The sequence below is a fragment of the Micropterus salmoides genome, unplaced genomic scaffold, assembly GCF_014851395.1.
Source record: "Micropterus salmoides isolate LMB-PRFRI ecotype aquatic unplaced genomic scaffold, ASM1485139v1 Ms_hic_scaffold_8, whole genome shotgun sequence".
Lineage (NCBI taxonomy): Eukaryota > Metazoa > Chordata > Actinopteri > Centrarchiformes > Centrarchidae > Micropterus > Micropterus salmoides.
The window spans coordinates 22,915,204-22,934,659 of NW_024044570.1; the positions used below are offsets into that span (position 1 = coordinate 22,915,204).

Here is a 19,456-nt window from a genome sequence, read left to right on the forward strand (position 1 = left end):
ATATAATATCCAAGTATTACTTTTTGAATGGAATTACTGAAATAAATCAACTTGACGATATTCTAATTATATGACCAGCATATATATATATATATATATATATATATATATATATATATATATATATATATAAGCTCTGCACATATCAGTTCAATCCTGGGACTTCTTGCAGAGTACTGAGTATACAGGACAGATTAATGTCATCACTGAAGAATGGCTGATTACTGCGTGATGTACTTCAGATTGAGGAAAAGAGGTGGGGAACACAGTTATTTATTATAGATTGGTTAAAAAACAAACATGTAGAATGATTTAGATGAGTACTAGGGTCTGTTTCACCTCAGATGATAGCTGCACACTCCAGCACTTGGAATGCTACCCAGTTACAATCTGTGTGTGTGTACACATGTGCGAGAGCCTGGCAGAGTTTGTGTGAGCATTGTTGTTTTACCTGTACGGCTGCTGTGTGATCTGCGACGGGGGCTAGTTGGACGTACTGCACTTGGATGTCAGGAGGGAGTGGGGAACCCTCTACTGCTGTGGCCCCGCCATCAGCTGACGCCACCGCTATGAGCTGAGCCCCACGCAGCACCTGGGACAGACAAGGAGGGAGAGGACAAGTCAACCATAACTGACATTTTCAGCCCATTGTCAATATGAATTAATGTTAATCTGCCTCACATTTCCACATAAAAGTGTAATAGATCTGAATCTTCTTCACCCAGCTCAGTTTGAAAAGCAAAAATCTGTCTGAGTCTGCAATGATCTACAGCACACACCACTGGAAACAAAAAAAAAATAAAACAAACAAACGACAGAGAGCCTCATTTATGTCCTATCTGATGTGTTTATGTTCATTTATTGATTACAGCCATTGGTGTGTACAAGCACGGTGTCACACAAACACACCAAGTAACACTGCATGAAGGAAAGAGTCATGCAGTGGTATCTGAGAGACGTAAATAAACATTTCAGTTCTGCTGCTCTCACGGTGTATAAACTCTCTGTTTATACATCAAGTTGGAAAGTAACTTTATGGTCCATTCAATTCAATTATGTTTTTTTTTTCTTACAAGTTTACAAGTTTATTTTTTCCCCTGGGCTCCATTACATGATATGCTAGTTAGCATTCATTTTTACTTGGGTTCAATTCATTTAAGTCATGTTTAGACAAAAAAAAAAAAAAAAAAAGGGACTGGCAGAGAATGGAGGGGCGAGACATCGCAGGGGGATCCTAATCTCCCACGGCTCTGAAAGTCAGCCAGGCGACATTAGAGCTCTGTGGTTTCGATGTACAAATTACAGAGCATAGCAGTGCAGCTGGAGTGTTGTTGGGTATGCCTATAGTTTGTTGAGGCTATTCCTATAGATTGACTGTAACCACAAACACACAGATGATAGCTGTGTACATGTATGTGTACCTGTATGTGTGTATGCGTTTCTGTATACACTTGTCGGTCAGACACACACACACACACACACACGATTAGTAGAGCACTGCTTTTAATTGGGACAGCATGACTCCCAGACAACAGACATACAAATTAACGTACAATCATCTTGTCAACACAGACACAAAGAAAGACGAATGGAAGGAAATATTCACTTAGCTTTGCTTGTGCATGTACATTTTAATCAGACAGGTCAGAGACCATACTACTACCCTCCAGAGTGTGTGTGTGTGTGTGTGTGTGTGTGTGTGTGTGTGTGTGTGTGTGTGTGTGTGTGTGTGTGTGTGTCTCATTTGTGTTACATACATATGTTTGTGTGCTTTCTCTGCGATGTTATTTGAGATCTCAGTCTCCAGCTCAGCCTTCTTCCAGCTGCACTTGGTGCTGGGACTGGCTGGGACATGCTCAACAGACATGAAAGATTTAAGGGAGAATATGCAAGCCTGTATAAAAACCCAAACCTCAATTACAGATGATGTTTGTTGCCCCCTAACCCTTCCAATCCCAAAGTCCCACATTGCCTCCCAATCCCCAGTCCAACCTTGGCTTTGAAGATCTGAGTTAGTGTCAGGCCCCAAAGGTTCCGTTAACCCCCCACCTCCACCACAACTTGCCGGCTTGCCTCGTCATCTAAGAGACTTTGCCAGAATCACCACAAACTCTGCCGCCTCACCACCATAATGCGCCAGGCCCGGCCGGACCGATGGAAGCCATTAGTGTAAGGAGTCTGCCTGACTCAGTCGATCAGACAACCGGGACGCTTAAAGCACAGACATGGATCGAGGCTAAGTGAGCTCTTAATATAGCAAAAGACTGTGAGAGATGGGTCAAATGAATCACAATGTTTGATGACGCATAAAAACATTCCTGATCAATTAGAGCATTAGCCTTGAGGGCTGGTGTAAACAGCCAGTTAAAGCTAGGGTAGCCATTTTATTTCAGAAGCTTTATTTATTGTATTTGTAGAAGCTATCTTTACATCCGATAGCAATCAATAATACAGTTGGACCACACGAAGAATGGACAATGTTTACGCTGGAAATCATGATGAACGTTGCCTAACCCAGCTTTAAAGGACTAGTTCACTTTCTGGGAGAGCGTAAGAAGATATTTATACTACTCTTTCATCTGTGCACTTAATATGGAGATGCAGACAGTCAGCTTAGCAGGCAAAAACAGCTAGCGTTCCTCTGTCCAAGCAAAGCTGAGCTGAATGAGCGTGTTTCACAAAAAACTATTTCTTCAAGGTCATAGAGATACTTGAAATAGGCATTATCCCACAGAAACTAAATCCATGCCAACAATGCTCAGTCAGTCAGCTCAATAACAGTGAGAAACCAAATGCACAACCAGCTGTTTAAGTGTTTCTTCTTGGCCGATATCTATAGAGATCCATCCTTATCCCCACACTTCATCACACTGTCTTCTTATTAGGAATCAAACGCACCTTCTGCCAAGTGCTAGTCAGTCTGCAGTCGTGTGTGTGTGTGTGTGTGTGTGTGTGTACCCAAGCATGATGATGAGTCCATACTGTCCAACTAGTGTATCTAAATGTCTAATTACCGGAGTTCAAGAGTTGCTACGGTTGATACTTGAGATTGTAAACCCTTGTCTCACTCAATTAGATTCTCTACTTCCATTTGAGAGCAGTTTGCATTCTCAGCTGCAAGGAGCAGCACACAGAGGCTTACAAAACCATTTACAGAGTTGGAACAGTGTGTGAGATTTCTGCAGCGATTACACAGGAACTTTGTGGGTCCACATCCTGTCCCACGACTCACTTTGTCAGAACAAGTCGTCTCCACTATTGGGGTGTAATAGTGTCATGCACAGTAAGTATGACTCAGTCGATAACAATTGAAAACTAAATCTATGCTCACGAGATCACACATCCACTTCACAGAAGCTGCAGAAAGTATACACAGAGGACACATTTCAGTCATATACTAAATTATTCCCTATTAGCATAAATTGCTGATTTGTTGTCTATGATTACACACAGGGTTGGAAGCGTATATAAACCGTTTCTGTGAATACTGATGAGAATTACCTCTCCGTCGGCTAATAATCATCATGAAGCGGGTTGGCAATTAGGCAGAAACAAAAATAATTACAAACTTGTATCAAGGAAAGGTTTTATGGAGGTAGAAAATGATTCTGCTTGGAGATTAGGCAGAAATCAAAAACAAAACAAGACTGTTAGAAACTAATACATTATAAAACAAGGTGAGAAATGTTTGAGGAGGCTTTCTTGGAGCAGACAAGTCCCCTGACACTGGGGAAACTTAACAATCTTGCCTCGACTGAATTGGTTTTCAACTAAGAGCTGGGATGACTCACTTAAAATGCAGCCCGATATATTAGACTTGACGTAACAAGCTCAACATGTCAAAAACGGGCCATCAGAATTAGTTACTGTTGACCTCAAAGTTTTAGCGTTCGGGACCCTTAAATAATCAGCGCTGGCTGGCTGGTTGGCTGACTGGCCACCCCAATGCTGGAAGTCCAAAAAGCGGGATGAAAGGGCTATGATAGCGCAGCACAGTACTATAGAGAAGCGAACTGAACAATCAAGAGTATCTTAAATTCTCTTTTGCAGGCTTTGATAGCAGCCATAGCCTTGAGGAAAAAAGAGAAAATAAATCTTTTGTTGATGCTGTAATGCTTTCAGTAATTGATCCAGGACACTAAGGAAATATAGCAATGGGAAAGGAAAGACGCAAAAATGAACAACAAAAGCTTAATGCAAAAACATTCATGATTCCAAGACAATAACCAACTGAATAAACAAGGCTCTGTTACACAGACTTCATCTGTGCTTGGATGAGGATTTTAAAATGTACCTTTTCTCCTTTCACGTCATATGAAACTAGTTAAACTTGACTAAAGAGGGCTTTAGAAACACATGGATTGTTCAGAAATACAACAATGCCTCTGAATGCCCATCTCTATCCTTGGTAACAGTCTCAGAGCAATATATCAATCAGAAAAGCTGCTTCCACAATGCACACAAGAAAACTTGGTGCAGGCTGGCATCAATTCCCAGGCTCACAGGAGGTCTCAATTAAACTCAGCTGTGTGTCGGACGATGCTACAGTATGAGTCATCTGCTTAGTGTGCATGTGTGTGTGTTGGTGTCTGAGTATGCTTTTAAAGATTTTGCTTTGCTATAATCAAAGTATACTGGAATTCCCCATTAAACAAGATCCTCCTTTTAGAAGAAACAAAAAATCCATACACGTAAGATCTGTGATCTAAGAAAAGACAGCCACGCAAATCTGGTTCCTATCATTCCCAAAGGAATACCTCCTCTTCTTACAGATCTGAAAAAAGAAAAAAAAAGCCAAAACAGGGAAATGAAAAAAGAAACATTTGGACTTTGGAGTGGCTGGAACTTCCTCTCAGCTTCACAGCCGTCAACAACATCTGCAACTGCCAACCCTGGACAGATGTCCAAGCAGAAACACTATCTCCGGGTGGGTAGGCGGGGTGGGGCTAAGGCATGGCTGCAACTAGCCTGTAAAGATGCCCAAAGACACAGCGGTGCCTGAGTGCGTGTTTATTGTGGACTGGGAAAATGAACACACTAGCCTAAATATGTCTCACTGCAGTCATTAACTTTTAGTTACATATGTCTTTTATTTTACCTCTGAGTCTGAGGATTATTCTGATTTCAGATGGGCCTCAGCTCATAAAATGATTGAATAGACAACAGCGGGCTTGTGATACAAATCAAAAAACGTCAGAAGTTGAAATAGAAGCCAAAGAGTGTCATGCTTTGTTCAGACTTTTGACAAGTGATATTACCATACATTACCGATATATCAATCCCCTGTCTACACATTATTCTTTGAAATATTTTATTATACCTTATTATAAATATGTATGTCTCTCAAAACCCCCGGCCATGTAACCTGGCACACTCTATACCCACACCATGACACTATTTCCACACCAGAGCTCAACACCTGCATCCAATCAAACCCTCCCTTGCAGCTCCACAACTCCCACCAGCAGACTGGGAGTCAGATTCAGACTGGGCTCAGAGAGGTTTTATGACTAAACCAGCTTGACTTGAATTCTGATCCACAACCAGCAAATCAAAAGGAGACTGTTGACAAAAATAACAGCCGTAATTAAGAGTCAAGCCCCTTAAAAACGAAAAGGAAGAAAATTCCACTGAAGGTTTTCTCTGTTCTCCAGCGCAAATCCCAACTTGGCCTGCCTAATCGACGAAGGCATTTTTACAATGCCTGTAAATTTCATGATTTAAGATGATGACTTTATCGTGTTTCCAATTATCCTGTTTAATTCAATGGAGCCAAAGGAGATGATATACACAGGTTGTAAAACTCAACTAACAAAATATTACACTGCACAAAATACCCATCTTAACAAGCGATTAATTTTAGAATGGCAATTTGGTGAAAGCCATGACATTTCTTAAATCAAATATCAGTTTTTCAACACAACTTAAGTGATACATCTTACTCTGTTTTTAGTTCTGGCAGTCCCTTTTATATATCAAGCAAAACGAAAATGTTTTAGAGACTAGATTTTAGAAGAAAAAGAAGACAGACATACTTCTGGTGCCTTGCTCAAGGACACCAGGGCAGTGCCTACGAGGTGAACTGGCACCTCTCTAGCTACCAGTCCACACTCTGTGCTGACTGGTCCATGCTGGACTTGAACTGGCCACCCAAGCCTCAGATTTAGCAAACCCACCCCCCTTTAAGACTAAACATGTCCACACTACCAAAGACAGACCTTTTTGCTTTGTTTTGTTTCTTTCTGCGTTGGTGTGTTTTACGAAACACTTTTAGTAGCAGTGTTACTTTTGTAAGCTGTTTTGCTATCATTCCTAAAACAAGTTTTATTGTTCCCCAGCACCTCCGTTAATCAAATTATGCCTATTCTGATTATAACTCTACTATGTGTCAAATACCCTGATTAAGTTGTTTACCTGACAGAAGTATTATCGTAACTTGATTCTGATTAACACAGAGTTTGTGTAAACACAATAACATTTGCTATCAGGATCCTGCTGAAGTTGAAACTGATGGACGATGAGCACTGTCGGCCTGGGACTAGTGAGGCAGGGCCGAACCAGGCCTGTGCTGATGGTGAGTCACACTGAAATGCATCTACAACATCTGGTCCCTCTTACTCACACAGCCAACGACCCCCAGGCTCTGCCCACAGAGACAAAAGAATACACCACTCAGGGTACCCTTCTCTGCACCGCTTCAAAATGCTGAGCTGCAAACACACACACACGCACACATTCAGAGCTAAGGATTCCCCGATCTGTGGCACTCTATCCCCAGGCCATGATGCCACAAGGACACAAAGCAGACCACTACTCCTTTGAAACAGGATCCACCACTGGACCTCTAAATCCCTAACTGCTTACATACATCCTACTAAACATTGGTCATAAAACATCTTGTTTGTATCTTTTCATCTCATTTCTACCCCCTCGCCACATCACGTTGTGAATCACAGGAATCTTAACAACCCCTCACCCAGTAGAAAAAAAAGATTCTTGAGCAGAGAGAGAAAAAGGACAATGGAGTAACTCAGGTCACGGGCCAGCAGTTTGATTCCAGCACATAACACACCCTGATTCTGTGATGTTAACCCTACAGATCGTTTTCAAGCATCTGCTTTGTGTGTAGCAATGACAAATGAAGAGACGCAGCCCTAGGACGCCAGACCTTTACCGAAGCTAACTGACAACAGGCATTGAAGGAGCTTAGGTCAAATGTAAGAACATCAACACTTCTCGAATATGAGTTCAGAGGAGCTGAGGTCAAAACACATTAAATCATTGGTTCCCACTTTATCACGTCTTTATTACCTCACTTCATTCCCTACTTGTTTTGCCCTCTTTTTCTCATCCTCTCCTTAATCAACTCCTCCACACATCCTTCTTCGTCTTCCATCCAACAGTACTGCATGTACTGCCTGTACTTTCCCTAGTTCTGGACTGGTTCTGTGTTTACAGGTCGTGGCAGCACGGAGCGAGGGACCAGTGCCGAGCTGTGACCCAGTTCCCACACTGACCATGAACAATGCCGCTTGGGAGGATCCAACAGATGCACTCCAACATGTGCTGACAGGAAGGGATGGCAGAGGTTCAACTAGGGGGAGCGAGAGAGAGGTGGGGGGGGGACTGCATTTAGACTCACAATCACGTTCTAAACCCCCCGATGGGCGGCATTCAGGTCCATCATCTGTAAATGACGCAGGCGGATGACAAGATCAATAAATTTGGTGAAGCTTTATAGCCATCTCTTGAGATGTGCTGGATTTTTTAGAATGACACGGCATGGGTTTACAGCTATCTGACAGGGAGAGTTCACTAAAAACTGAGCTCACTCAGTGGATTTGCTGTTTAAGGTTAAGGTTTTATTACATTATTCTTCTTTCTTTCTGCTTTCACATATTTACAAAAGAGGTTGACAGCAAAGATTGATAAGGGGAATTGGGGGACATCTAAGGCCATTGTAGGTACATTGGCTAAGCCAGGGGTATTCAATTAAAATTCAAAGAGGTCTAGTTAGAGAAAATTTCCCGAAGCAAAGGTCTGGGCTCATAACGACTAACTTGCGTTATCATTCAGTGCCATGACATATAGTTGTATCCACATATATTCAACAACTGAAATATTTCATTTACTGTCAGTTTTCAAATCAAATTGGAAGGCTAATAAATAATAACGCCTCTAATTATAAATTTAAGTAAACTAAAATAAAGTGCTTAATTTCTGAAAAAAATGAAATAAAAAGTGTAGCTTGAAGTGATTGAAGTTTACCAATTTTATAATAAACACCCAACACATCTTAACAAATGAACATCTATAAAGCCTCCTCTTCTCATTCCCTCTTATATAGGCCTACCACTTCCCTACTTTCTCTTGTTCAGTGAGAAACGTGAGCTCAGGCTAGGATTGGAGATATGAGAGATTCTGGTTCTGAACTGCCAGTGGGAATAATGTACATGTAAGAATCTGTACATTCTTGATTAAAAGCCCTTTCTTTCGTCTCCTCTCTTAGTGTGTTTCCAAAACGTCTCTGTTGTATCTCACTCGCGGACTCAACTTACAATGCTTGTCGGAATGCACAGATTTGATTGGCTGAGCAGCATCACATGAGACGACTGGAACACATGCTATTGGTCTGTGAGTTTCCTGGACCGCTAAACCAGTACAGTAAATGCTAGAAAAGCAGTGCGGGTTAAAATAGAGATGCTTCATCACGAGGTAGTAATTCTCAATAACAAATCTGTTGTTGGTCAGGGCCCGGAGAGGACGGTGGCTGGGTCCAGATCCGGACCGCGGTCCGCCAATGAGTGACCTCTGTCGTAAGCCAAACAGCTAGCAGAGGGCACCGCCCACTTTTTTTATTTATTTGGCACTTGGTACCGTGCATTTGTTAAACAGAGTGTGTTTTTGTCCCATTCACAGCCCAACTGGTCTCAGTTTTCAATCATGAACGGGACAAAACATCTCTTCCAGACGGTCTCCCCTTTTGGCTTTCTTCTCCCCATCTTTTTTTCCTTTCTCCCCTCCTCCTAATCAGTCGCTCCTTTCATCTTCCAATCCTCCATTTGGTCTGCATCAGTGCCGGGTAAGATCAGAGCACAGAGGGAGAAGGGCACTAGATAAGAGGCTATGACAGACAGGGAGGGCAGTAAAAGACTAGTAATAGTTTCACGAGTCTGCCTTCTCTTCCCGTCTGCATGAGAGGCCTTTTTATAGGCCGGCAGGATCCAGTTTTGTTCAGACTTTCAGCTGGTATAGTGGCTCTGAGGTCAGGGCTGAGTTGGCATAGACTGACATGGAACCGGATACACAAACATCTGCAGTCAACCAAACAGACTCGATGTGTATGAGCAGTCAGACAGACATTAATAAATTATTAGTGAGATGTGTGTAGCACACTGTGCTGCTCACTGCACGCAGTACATATCCAGGTATAATATAGAGCAAGCTTGTCTTCTAAACTACAGAGAATTTATTATGTCATTAAAGCTGAATCAGGGGTCAAACCCCTTAACCTTTAACAAGTCCCCAAATCCTCTCACGCATCTCTTACTGAAAGAATCTTGAGTTTGTTTTGGAGCATCATGCAACACTAAGCAACACATGCTTAATACTCGTTAACTTACTGGACAGCATGATTTACTCAAACACTAACACACGACAGACGATCTGCGTGTACAGTGGATTTGATTCTCAACAAATACTGCAGAGACACACAAAATGAGAAAGGTGCACACAACCTTCATTCATATAATAATTAGGAATGCAACGAATTATGATGAAATTAGTTGCCAACTAACTTCATTATCAATTACTTTATGATGTCATTGGGCAGTAGCAACAATGTCAGCTTAGTGGAGTGAGGTGAACAATAAAGTTATCAACATCAGTGATGGTATAAACATCTTCACGACCTAAAACTTCCAAGTGTGGGAGCATTTCACTCTTCACACTGGCAAAAAGGTGGTGAGCTGCAGAATTTACAGAGCTGACCTTTCCTGGCATGGGAGCACACCAGTTATACGGGTGTATCTATGGTTGCACGTACCGCTGGCTCTCTGGATGATGACTCGTCTCGGTAAGATAGTTGGCAGACTGGCTAGCTTAATGTTAAAAGCCATGTTATTTCACATTATGGGGCCATAACGTTTTCTATACATTTTCTCTTGATCGCTTGTTCAAATAATTACTCAACATACAACGATCCTGTTCATCGGATCTCTGTCTGCCAAAAAATTTGAGGTGGTGGCTAAAATGCCTCAGTCTCCCTAATTAAAATAAAACCACAGATCTGTGAGTTGTTGAGTTTGGGGAAATTGTTTACACTTCATGAAATGCTGTCCATGTCAGATTAGTTAATATTTGTCCCCTCTCATTAATATTAATTATTAAGTTATTCCTTTCTTTGTTTCTCAGTTTGTCTCTGTGATGTTGCAGTACCAAGGTGTAAGCTACTCTGTGACTAGATAAATGATATGCCTTGTCAACAGGAGATCAGCTGCAAAGATGAGTACAACACACACCGTTGCACAGAGTTATTTCTTACTGTATATATACCTGTTTTATCTGTGACAGGACTTTCTGTTGCTACAGCAGAAATGTTCATTATTTTTGAATGCAGTGTTCATTTTATTATCTTTATTGTTAATTAGCACATGACTTAAACAACCGCATGCTAAATTTAAAAGCCGATAGCTTATTAAGAGGCAGTGAGTAATAATCCAAATAGTCGATTATTCGTTTCAATACTCGATACATTATTCGATCAAAATAGTGGTTAGTTGGAGCCCTAGTGATACTGTGAGCAAGATTTGACCTGAGAGAGTAAACATCTGACAGTTAATGTGACCTGTAGTGACTGGATGCGGCAGGTGGCCTTTAAAAGACAGGTGTAAGCACAGCTAAATGGCACAGGGAAGATGAAAGGATGAGACAGTGAGATGGGGAGAAGAGGAAAACTGCCCCAGAAAAAAAAAAGTGTGATGAATTGCGTATGTTAGGTTATACCAACACAGCCTCAGCACTATTCTGCCAGATTACAAAAACAGTGACATCATACATAGCCTATTTGAAGTAGGCCTCTCTGTAAACACACAAATTAGACATTTAAGAAAGCAGACATCAGGATTAAGTCTGATCTACATTATCTTTGTCTAAGGTTCTTAACAAATTTTGGTCCAAGATACACTACACTAATCATGATAAAGACATAAATAATTTGTGCGAACCCTATCTGTTCAAAGTGGCTTATCTCCTTGAGTAAGTGCTAACATTAATATATGTTGTCCTGTTTCCCTCAAGTGTCTTTATGTTCTTTCTGGGATTCATCAGATTTAAGAGCTGACCCTAAGAGTCACCCGTCAGAATATGAGAATTATACAAGTGGGGAGACGCTGCCACTGTAGCGTACCACTGCATGTGAGTGAAAAGCTCGACCTGCAACATGAGGTTTAAAGAATAAGTCACTGTGTGTTTGTCTTGGCACTCCACTCATATCATTTCATAGGCCCAATCAAAGCGTGAGCTAAAAAGAAAGGAAAAATAAAAGAGCTTTTTATTGGACTAGGCTCCCAGACACTGCCAAGGGAATAGAGGCCTTTGTGCAGTTTTTTGTTCTCGCATCCTGGGACGCTTTGGTGTCTATCTGCAAGGAACTAATGTCTCTATGTCCTGCACTCGAGTTTTAAATAGTGCTTTTGTTAATGCATGTTGTGTACGGCGTAGCATATACCCTATAGAACGGGTGAACTTGATAAAGCTGATAGAAAATCTGCAAAAACGGTTCATGGACTCTGTGAGCTGATACGAATAGCTGCTGAAAATGGGTGTTGTGGTGCAAAATCTAAACCAAACTCTGGCCAAAACCTGTTCCAAGATCCCAGAGTGAGACAGAATGGAATGCTGCTGTCAGGCTCAGCAAGCGGGTCATTCGAGGACACGAGCATGCATGTGTAGCTATGAGAGTGTGAGAGAGAAGGAGCGTGAGGCTGTGTTGCGACTATCTCAATCAACTGAAAACACATACACAGACCCAAACAGCCAATAAAACAATACAAACAACAATAAAAACACCCTCATAAATTGGACTTGACTTATAGAGAGCAAATGCATTCATAGTCATAAATGTGCGCGCACATATAGCCAAGGGTGCCTAGAACCTATGCGCAAACTGGATGATTGAGATGTTAAAAAAAAACAAAAGTACGTTTCTAAAAGGTGGCTTGTAACTTCTTCTGCAGCCCAAATTTTGACATATTCCATAGATCCTGTTTACACCTGGAGTTAACATTTATCTTGGGTGATCCAATCACAAGTGGACAGCTCTAAATACATTAGTTAGTTAGCACAGTTAGCTGTGTCACTAGCGGTCCTACTAACGTCAGCTACCTCTGCCTGGACTAGGAGCTTGGAGCAATGGGGGAGAGTTGGTGTTTACGCCACTTTCGACTGCTGGGATGAGGAGGTTTAATAAAGTTCTATTAAGCTTTAAAGCTGAATGGACTAGCTGTACGACTAACAGAACTAACTAGCTAATGGCAGTTGGAGTTAGAGGTTACTTAAGCAACAAGTAAAGCTATCCATCCATCAAGAAACTTTATAAGTAAATTATTATATTACAAAAGTAAATAAAGGCAGAGAAGCCGGAGGACAACAGAGGAAAAAACAGAAAATGTTTTCTCCATAAAATGATCCTATTTCATCAAAATCAGTGAATAAAGTTCTGTTTCTCTACAGTATCAATGAGGCCCGCCCCCCAGAATCACTCCGCTCCAACAGTGTCTATCATTTTTTCAATCTGATTATTGTTTCATTTCTCAGGTTAAAAAACTACTGAACTGGACTGAACAAATAGGTTGTTACATTTACAAGTCTCTTCATTGGCATAATATCTATGGAAGATTCTCCTTCGTCTTGTTCTGCAGAAATTTCTGATTTATGAGCACTGCAAATGACTGAGCCAACAGAGGCAGTTCAGAAAGTCTGAATTTAAAGCTGTGGACTCTATGTTTGACTATTTTTTCTACAAACGTAAGAAGTAATGTGGTCTTACTGAGTCTTTAAATACACAGGGCTGCATTGGTGGAGGCGTACTGTTTAAGGTAGTGGTGAGACGATGAAATATGATCCAATAAAGCTGGTTTGAGTAATAGTTCCATGAGCTTGGAAGGTTATCTGAAGCCAAAACACTGCACAGTGGTTTATAATAGTATGATTTATAGTATATATATAATAGTAAGAATTTTACACCTCTGTTTGAACACAGCCAAATCCCTAAAACATTTAGTGACCCATTTAATTAATAAAGTTGTGTTAGGGTGTAATGCAAAAGTAATGTAATGAACAGTGTAGCTACTTTTCTTTTTTCATGTAATGACCCCAACAGTTAACATATTGAGGGGAAAAAACTCTACTGGAAATTACATAGAAACACCTGTCCTAATAAAATAACACAAAACAGTTTAACCAACAGACGGACAGCGTGAGAAAGAACTTCCTTCCCTAAAGCCTTGCTTCTAGACAAATATAATGAAATCATGAATGTGAAATTATGCATCAAGCATCCATATGTGGTCTGCAATGTTCATACACAGGCCAGCTCTGCTTTGATCGTGACTCTCTTGGATCTCAGAGGAAAGAACAGAGAAACAGGAAGGGCCCTTAGTCCAAAACATCCAAGACAGGGATGGGGAGAGGAGGGAAGTGGGATGAACAAAGACATAGACTGAGAGGACAGTAAAAACATCCAAGTGTTTGTGTGTGTTGCTAGGGTTGTGAGAGTGTATGTTTCTCATTAGTATATCATTATTGTGTCCAACTGTATGGCAGATTGTGATGTTTTCGAATGACAAAAAAGAAATTACTATGGTTGGAAACCCCGTCTGTGTGCTACTGAAATGCTCTACATATTCTGCTATTGAAAGATGTTTATTGGGTTTGTCAAGAAGCATTTATCCACTTGACAACATGAAAGCAGACTAACGTCATCAATTTGGAACATTTCTGTTACCTGGTCTTATAATTACATTTGTGAGGTGAAATAACTTCACAAATGCATCACTAGATACTCCATCATCTTTGTCAGACTTTTTAAAAAATGAATTGCAGATTTAATACTTGGTGGGTTCACATTTTTGAAACACTTCTTTTATAACTACTGCACATGGCTAATCCTGGGCAATAAAACAAATCTGTATTACACATTAAGAAGTCACACGGCAGGACAAGTCGCCAAGATGTGCTGCAAAGCACCAGCAATGGCAGGGAAGAACATAACTGCTAGCTTATAAACATAGATGTTAACAATGGTGGATTTAAATTTTAAATTTTAGATTTAAATTTTTATTTAAAAAACACCTTTGTACATTTTTGCAGAGGAAATGCAGTCAATGCATTTGTCAGAGCTCAAGCATACACACAATGTGCTTTGGTGATTAACGCAAGTGCTATAATTTCTGTGTCCGCAAGTACATGAGGGACCACTAGGGTAAGTGTCATTAGAGTGTGTACGTAAAGGCTCTGTGCAGACATCCATGTGCCTCCCATTTGTTGTGAAGCTACCAGAGTCCCCACCAATCTACTGCGCGTGTGTGGAACAAGTCTGCTAAGCCGACTCCAGAAAGTAGTATAAGCAGAAGTAGTCCGCGTCCGTGGCATCTGCAGCTGTCCGTGTACACGTCCGCTTTAAAATGTATTTGAGGCTTTTCACTGAATGTAAACTTTTGTTTGTTTTCAGGAGAACTCTACCGGGCACCTTTAAATACATAAATTGAGATCTTATATTTCAAAAGTAATATTAGAACAATACAAAGAATTTGATTATTTGATTTGTTCTGTATATACAGTACTGTATATTAAGTTAATATATAAGTTTTAGATATTTAGCACCTGTTTGTTATAATTGTTTAATCATATACCTGATGATATGTCTACAAAATCCCTGACTTTGTGCAAGTGTACCTAGAATAATTTATGCTGTTCTGAAGGCAAAGGGTGGTCACACCAAATTGATTGATGCATTTCTTCTAGTCATTCACTTTGCATTTTGTTAATTTATAAAAATGATCTATTAACATGTCTATTCTTGAAAGCATTCCTAGTTTACAGCATTTTTCAACACCTGTAGTATACAGTATGGTACTGTACTTCTGGCTTCTATTGCATGTTATTACTCCGTCTTTTTCTATGAGTCCTATCTAGAGTTAGTCAAAATAAAGGGGAAAATGGACAGAGGTAGGTGTGATGTTTGTTTGCCAGGTGAATGTGGCCATCATGAACACTGCATTGGTCAAAACAAGTAAAATATTCAGCAAAATACTCCTAACACACCAACATCAGGGTCGCCAAACTCCCAGTGACAGTACAACACAAGTGACATCAAGTCACCAAGGTTCACTACCCTGAATGACAAAAACGCAAACATTCAGCATCTGCCGGGTGCAGTCACATGGAATAACAAACAACAAAAACATGGATAAAATGATGACAACACAACACATATCTACCATGTATGGACATACTATGCACTTAAGTAAGAAGTGATGCAAATATGTGGTTTACAATCTACAACATGGATTAATTAGTGAATTATAACTCCTTTAGTTTAGCGTGAATGTGTTCTTACCTGTCCATCCTGACCAACATGTACCTGGTGGATCTGGAGATTTCCCTGAAATAGAGAATTCATATGTCATGCCAAAAGCCTGACGCCACATTATCTACACACACAATCATGTAGCTATTTTGACTAGCAAACATAAAGCCATGAAAAGATGCATCTTGCCCATTTCTTATCCATTATATTTGCCTTAACCTGAGCATCTTCACAAGGTGATTCAAGCTATTACATAGTGGACTCTCATGATCAACAAGCAAAGTGCAGCATAACAGTGTAAATATCTGAGAAGTGTCAGAACTGTTTTTTGATTCTGAGTATGCAGATTTGCCAAAAGAGTGTTTTTACATGATGACGCAAGAGTTGATAAGTGGATGAAACGTCCTTTTTTTTTTTACATATATCAACTATTCTGTCATTTCTGGCTACACAGAGTCTCCTCTAAACAAAAACAGATGCCCATACACACAGGCACAAGCCCATCGCTGTCTCATCAAGATGCAATGACCATCATAAAGTCGCTAAACACCCACATTGATGTTAACAAGACCACATGAGAGAGGACATCATTTAAGCCATATTTAGCCAATCCCAAGTTTCAGCTGTTTTCTCTTGCTAATTGTATTTCATGTATACACCAAGTGCTGCTGGAGCTGCCATATGGCCAGAGAGCAGTGTAATCTCTCAAACAGCTCATTTCCTTTTCACGCACGCTAAAACCAATGTCTTTGATGAAAGGGGTCCGTTCCTAATGAAAACATATTCCATGAGTGGCAGTTGGGAAAAGTGGGATTTTGTTGCTAAGCTTTGAACTCCAAAAACAAACAATATCATGGAATAGGAAGGAGAGAAGAGAAGAAAATCTGGGCTCAGCCACAAAGAGCAGGAAAGACTTTAGAGCTTATCTGCCTCCAATTCACTCTGTCTCTCTCACTCGATCATGCATTTCTACCTCTGAGTGTCCTTTAGCACAAGTGAATGGCAAATGAGAAAAACACTTGGTCTAGGTGTCAATTGCTTTTGCACAAATGTCAAGCTGCCTTGCATGTGTGCCACGTACATATACAGTATGTGTTTACATGTGTATGTGGGCACAAAGACTGGCGCCTTGAAATAAATCCCTCTCCCACATTCTCGAAAAAAAAAATCACTAACAATGACGCTGATGCGGAAATTCCTCTTCAGCAGCCGGTGTGGTTTGGAGTTAGATTTTGATTTCAACTGGCAGGCCAGTGCTATATCTGCATGCAGAGTTCATGTCTGGTGGGGGACATGAGACATCTGGGCTTTAGGGCTATGTGGAAACAAATGTCATAACCCCATACATAAGTAGGAGCATATAAACATTAAGATGCTCTATATGGAACATCTGCTTTAGCTGAAATTATTATTATTGAATGAAAGTATTACTCGGGTTGATAATGCTTCACTGGGATGGCAATTTGTATGAAATATACACAGCTACACAAATGTTTAATGATTCTTACAAAACTTATTTGACAGATGAAAAATAATAGTTTGCTGTATTTAACGGCTCTTCCTTCTCCTCCTATTAGAAGTAGACTAGTTTAGTCTCTCCAAAATGTGAGTTGTGCAATCACAAATTTGATCAGTCATTGGGAAATAGTAATAATTCTTCTTCCACACAGCTGAAAGGGGATCAACCCCAATTGTCTGAAAAACACTTGGCGAGTGTTCAAGTGACAGAGAGCTTCATCAAGGGAAACTGTAGCTTGGTAGAGTAATGCACTGGTCAGTAGTTCTCCTTGTTGACCTAAATAACAACAACTTAACTCTACTTTTGCACAGTTGTAGTGTATTTAACAGATGTGATGTTTCCAAAATGTTATATTTATAGGCATTCCTTTGTTTGTGATTACTGTTTCAACGATTAATTTCAATTCATTTATATAACACCATTTCATCTCATTTCACTTTTCATATAGAGCAGGTCTAGACCGTACTCTATGTAATATTGTTTATAGTGGCCAACAATTCTTACCATGAGCATGCACTTGGCAACACAGGCAAGGAAAAACTTCCTTTTAAGACACAGAAACCCAGATGAGAACCATGACTCAGGGCGGCCGGCTATCTGTCTCGATAGGATTCAAATCTATCAATTCCACCATTCACTGGCTAAATAAAAACAAGTCTTTGTTTCAGTAAAATTGTGTAGAAAAAATGCCATATGTCTGAGGGTGATCAAGGGCACCAGCACTGCATTAACCCTCTTGGGCATGGAGTTCACCAGAGCTTCACAGGTTGCCACTAGAGTCCTCTTCCACTCCTCCATGACGACATCACAGGGCTGGTGGATGTTAGAGACCTTGCGCTCCTCCACCTTCCGTTTGAAGATGCCCCACAGATGCTCAATAGGGTTTAGGTCTGGAGACATGCTTGGACAGTCTATCACCTTTACCCTCAGCTTCTTTAGCAAGGCAGTGATCATCTAGGAGGTGTGTTTTGGGTTGTTATCATGTTAGAAAACTGCCCTCTGGCCCAGTCTCCAAAGGGAGGGGATCATGCTCTGCTTCAGTATGTCACAGTACCTGTTGGCATTCATGGTTCGCTCAATGAACTGTAGCTCCTCAGTGCCGGCAGCACTCATGCAGCCAAAACCATTGGGGGGACAGCAAAATTACATAAGCTGTACACCTACTACTTTACATTGTAGCAAAGTGTCACATGAAAACATATAATTAAATATTTACAAAAATGTGAGGGGTGTACTCACTTTTGTGAGATACTGTATAACGGGTTATTTCAAATGGTCAGTCAAATAAAGTCATTAGGAAGTTTTTCCTTGCCTCTGTCGCCTAGTGCTTGCTCTTGGTGGGAACTGTTGGGTTTCTGTAAATATCATCACAGAGTACGGTCTAGACCTGCTCTTTTATGAAAAGCGCTCTGAGATAACCGTTGTTGTGATTTGGCGCTATATAAATAAAATTGAATTGAATAGCTGACCAGATGTCGACCAAATTACAAACCAAACATCCAACACAACATACTGACACTCCCACACTAAAGTAGACAACATTATTTTTCTTCCCAACAACCCCATTTCTTTCTCAAGCACGAGTTTACTGTAAAGCCTAAAATCCACTCCGGCTACGGCACGTTACGGCTAATCACTGCCATTATAGTCGATGCCTTTGAGTCCACCAGATGCGGCCGCAGCGCGTCCCAGAAGCGGCTCTCCGCTCCGCAGAGAATACGTAGCAGGTCAATTTTTACCGCTAGCCGCGTCATGCAGCTCTTCTGTGAAGAAGGTAATATAAGCACAAAAAGGACAAATTAATAACAAGTAAATAATGTGGGGCTGGCTACACGCCCCGCTGCTGAAACACTTCTGTGACGGTTCCAGTGGACTTTGACGCCGGGCTATGTACGGATCTAAAAAGTGCCGTAGCCGGAGTCAGTGGATTCCCGGCGTAACAGTTACATTCTGTGAGAAAAATTCTCTCTCTCACGCACGCACGCACGCACACACACACACTTGCCTCACTGTCCTGTGTGATCTGCACCTCCTCTCCTTGTGGCACCTGGGCAATGTGCAACTGACCCTGCGGAATCTGATAGACACAGATAAGAGACAGTTGATGCTGGAACAATTACACAAATATCAACAAATCAAGACATTTGGAAAGGAATGTTTTCCTTTAATCCTAAACAACATTTGCAACTACACTGAAATCTACATATAATTACCATACAATGATAAATTTTGCTTAAAATGATAAGATTGAAACAATGAAGGGGAACAAAATCCATAGTCTTTGTTCTGTGTGATATCTTCTAATTTCCTCCAGCTTTGGAAGACAGCCTTTGGAAGACATCCACATG

General features: G+C 40.8%; 1 protein-coding gene across 2 annotated transcripts in view; it reads right to left on the reverse strand.

Moving 5' to 3' along the window:
* The window catches only part of LOC119893585 (BTG3 associated nuclear protein), a 47,667-nt gene that overhangs the window by 9,089 nt on the left and 19,122 nt on the right, over positions 1 to 19,456 (reverse strand). For both annotated transcript variants that reach the window (XM_038705831.1, XM_038705833.1), the window contains exons 10-12: positions 19,114 to 19,185; positions 15,620 to 15,664; positions 452 to 592 (exon numbers count right to left, since the gene is read on the reverse strand). In XM_038705831.1, coding sequence (XP_038561759.1) covers positions 452 to 592; positions 15,620 to 15,664; positions 19,114 to 19,185 — 258 coding nt within the window. The remainder of the gene's footprint in view (positions 1 to 451; positions 593 to 15,619; positions 15,665 to 19,113; positions 19,186 to 19,456) is intronic.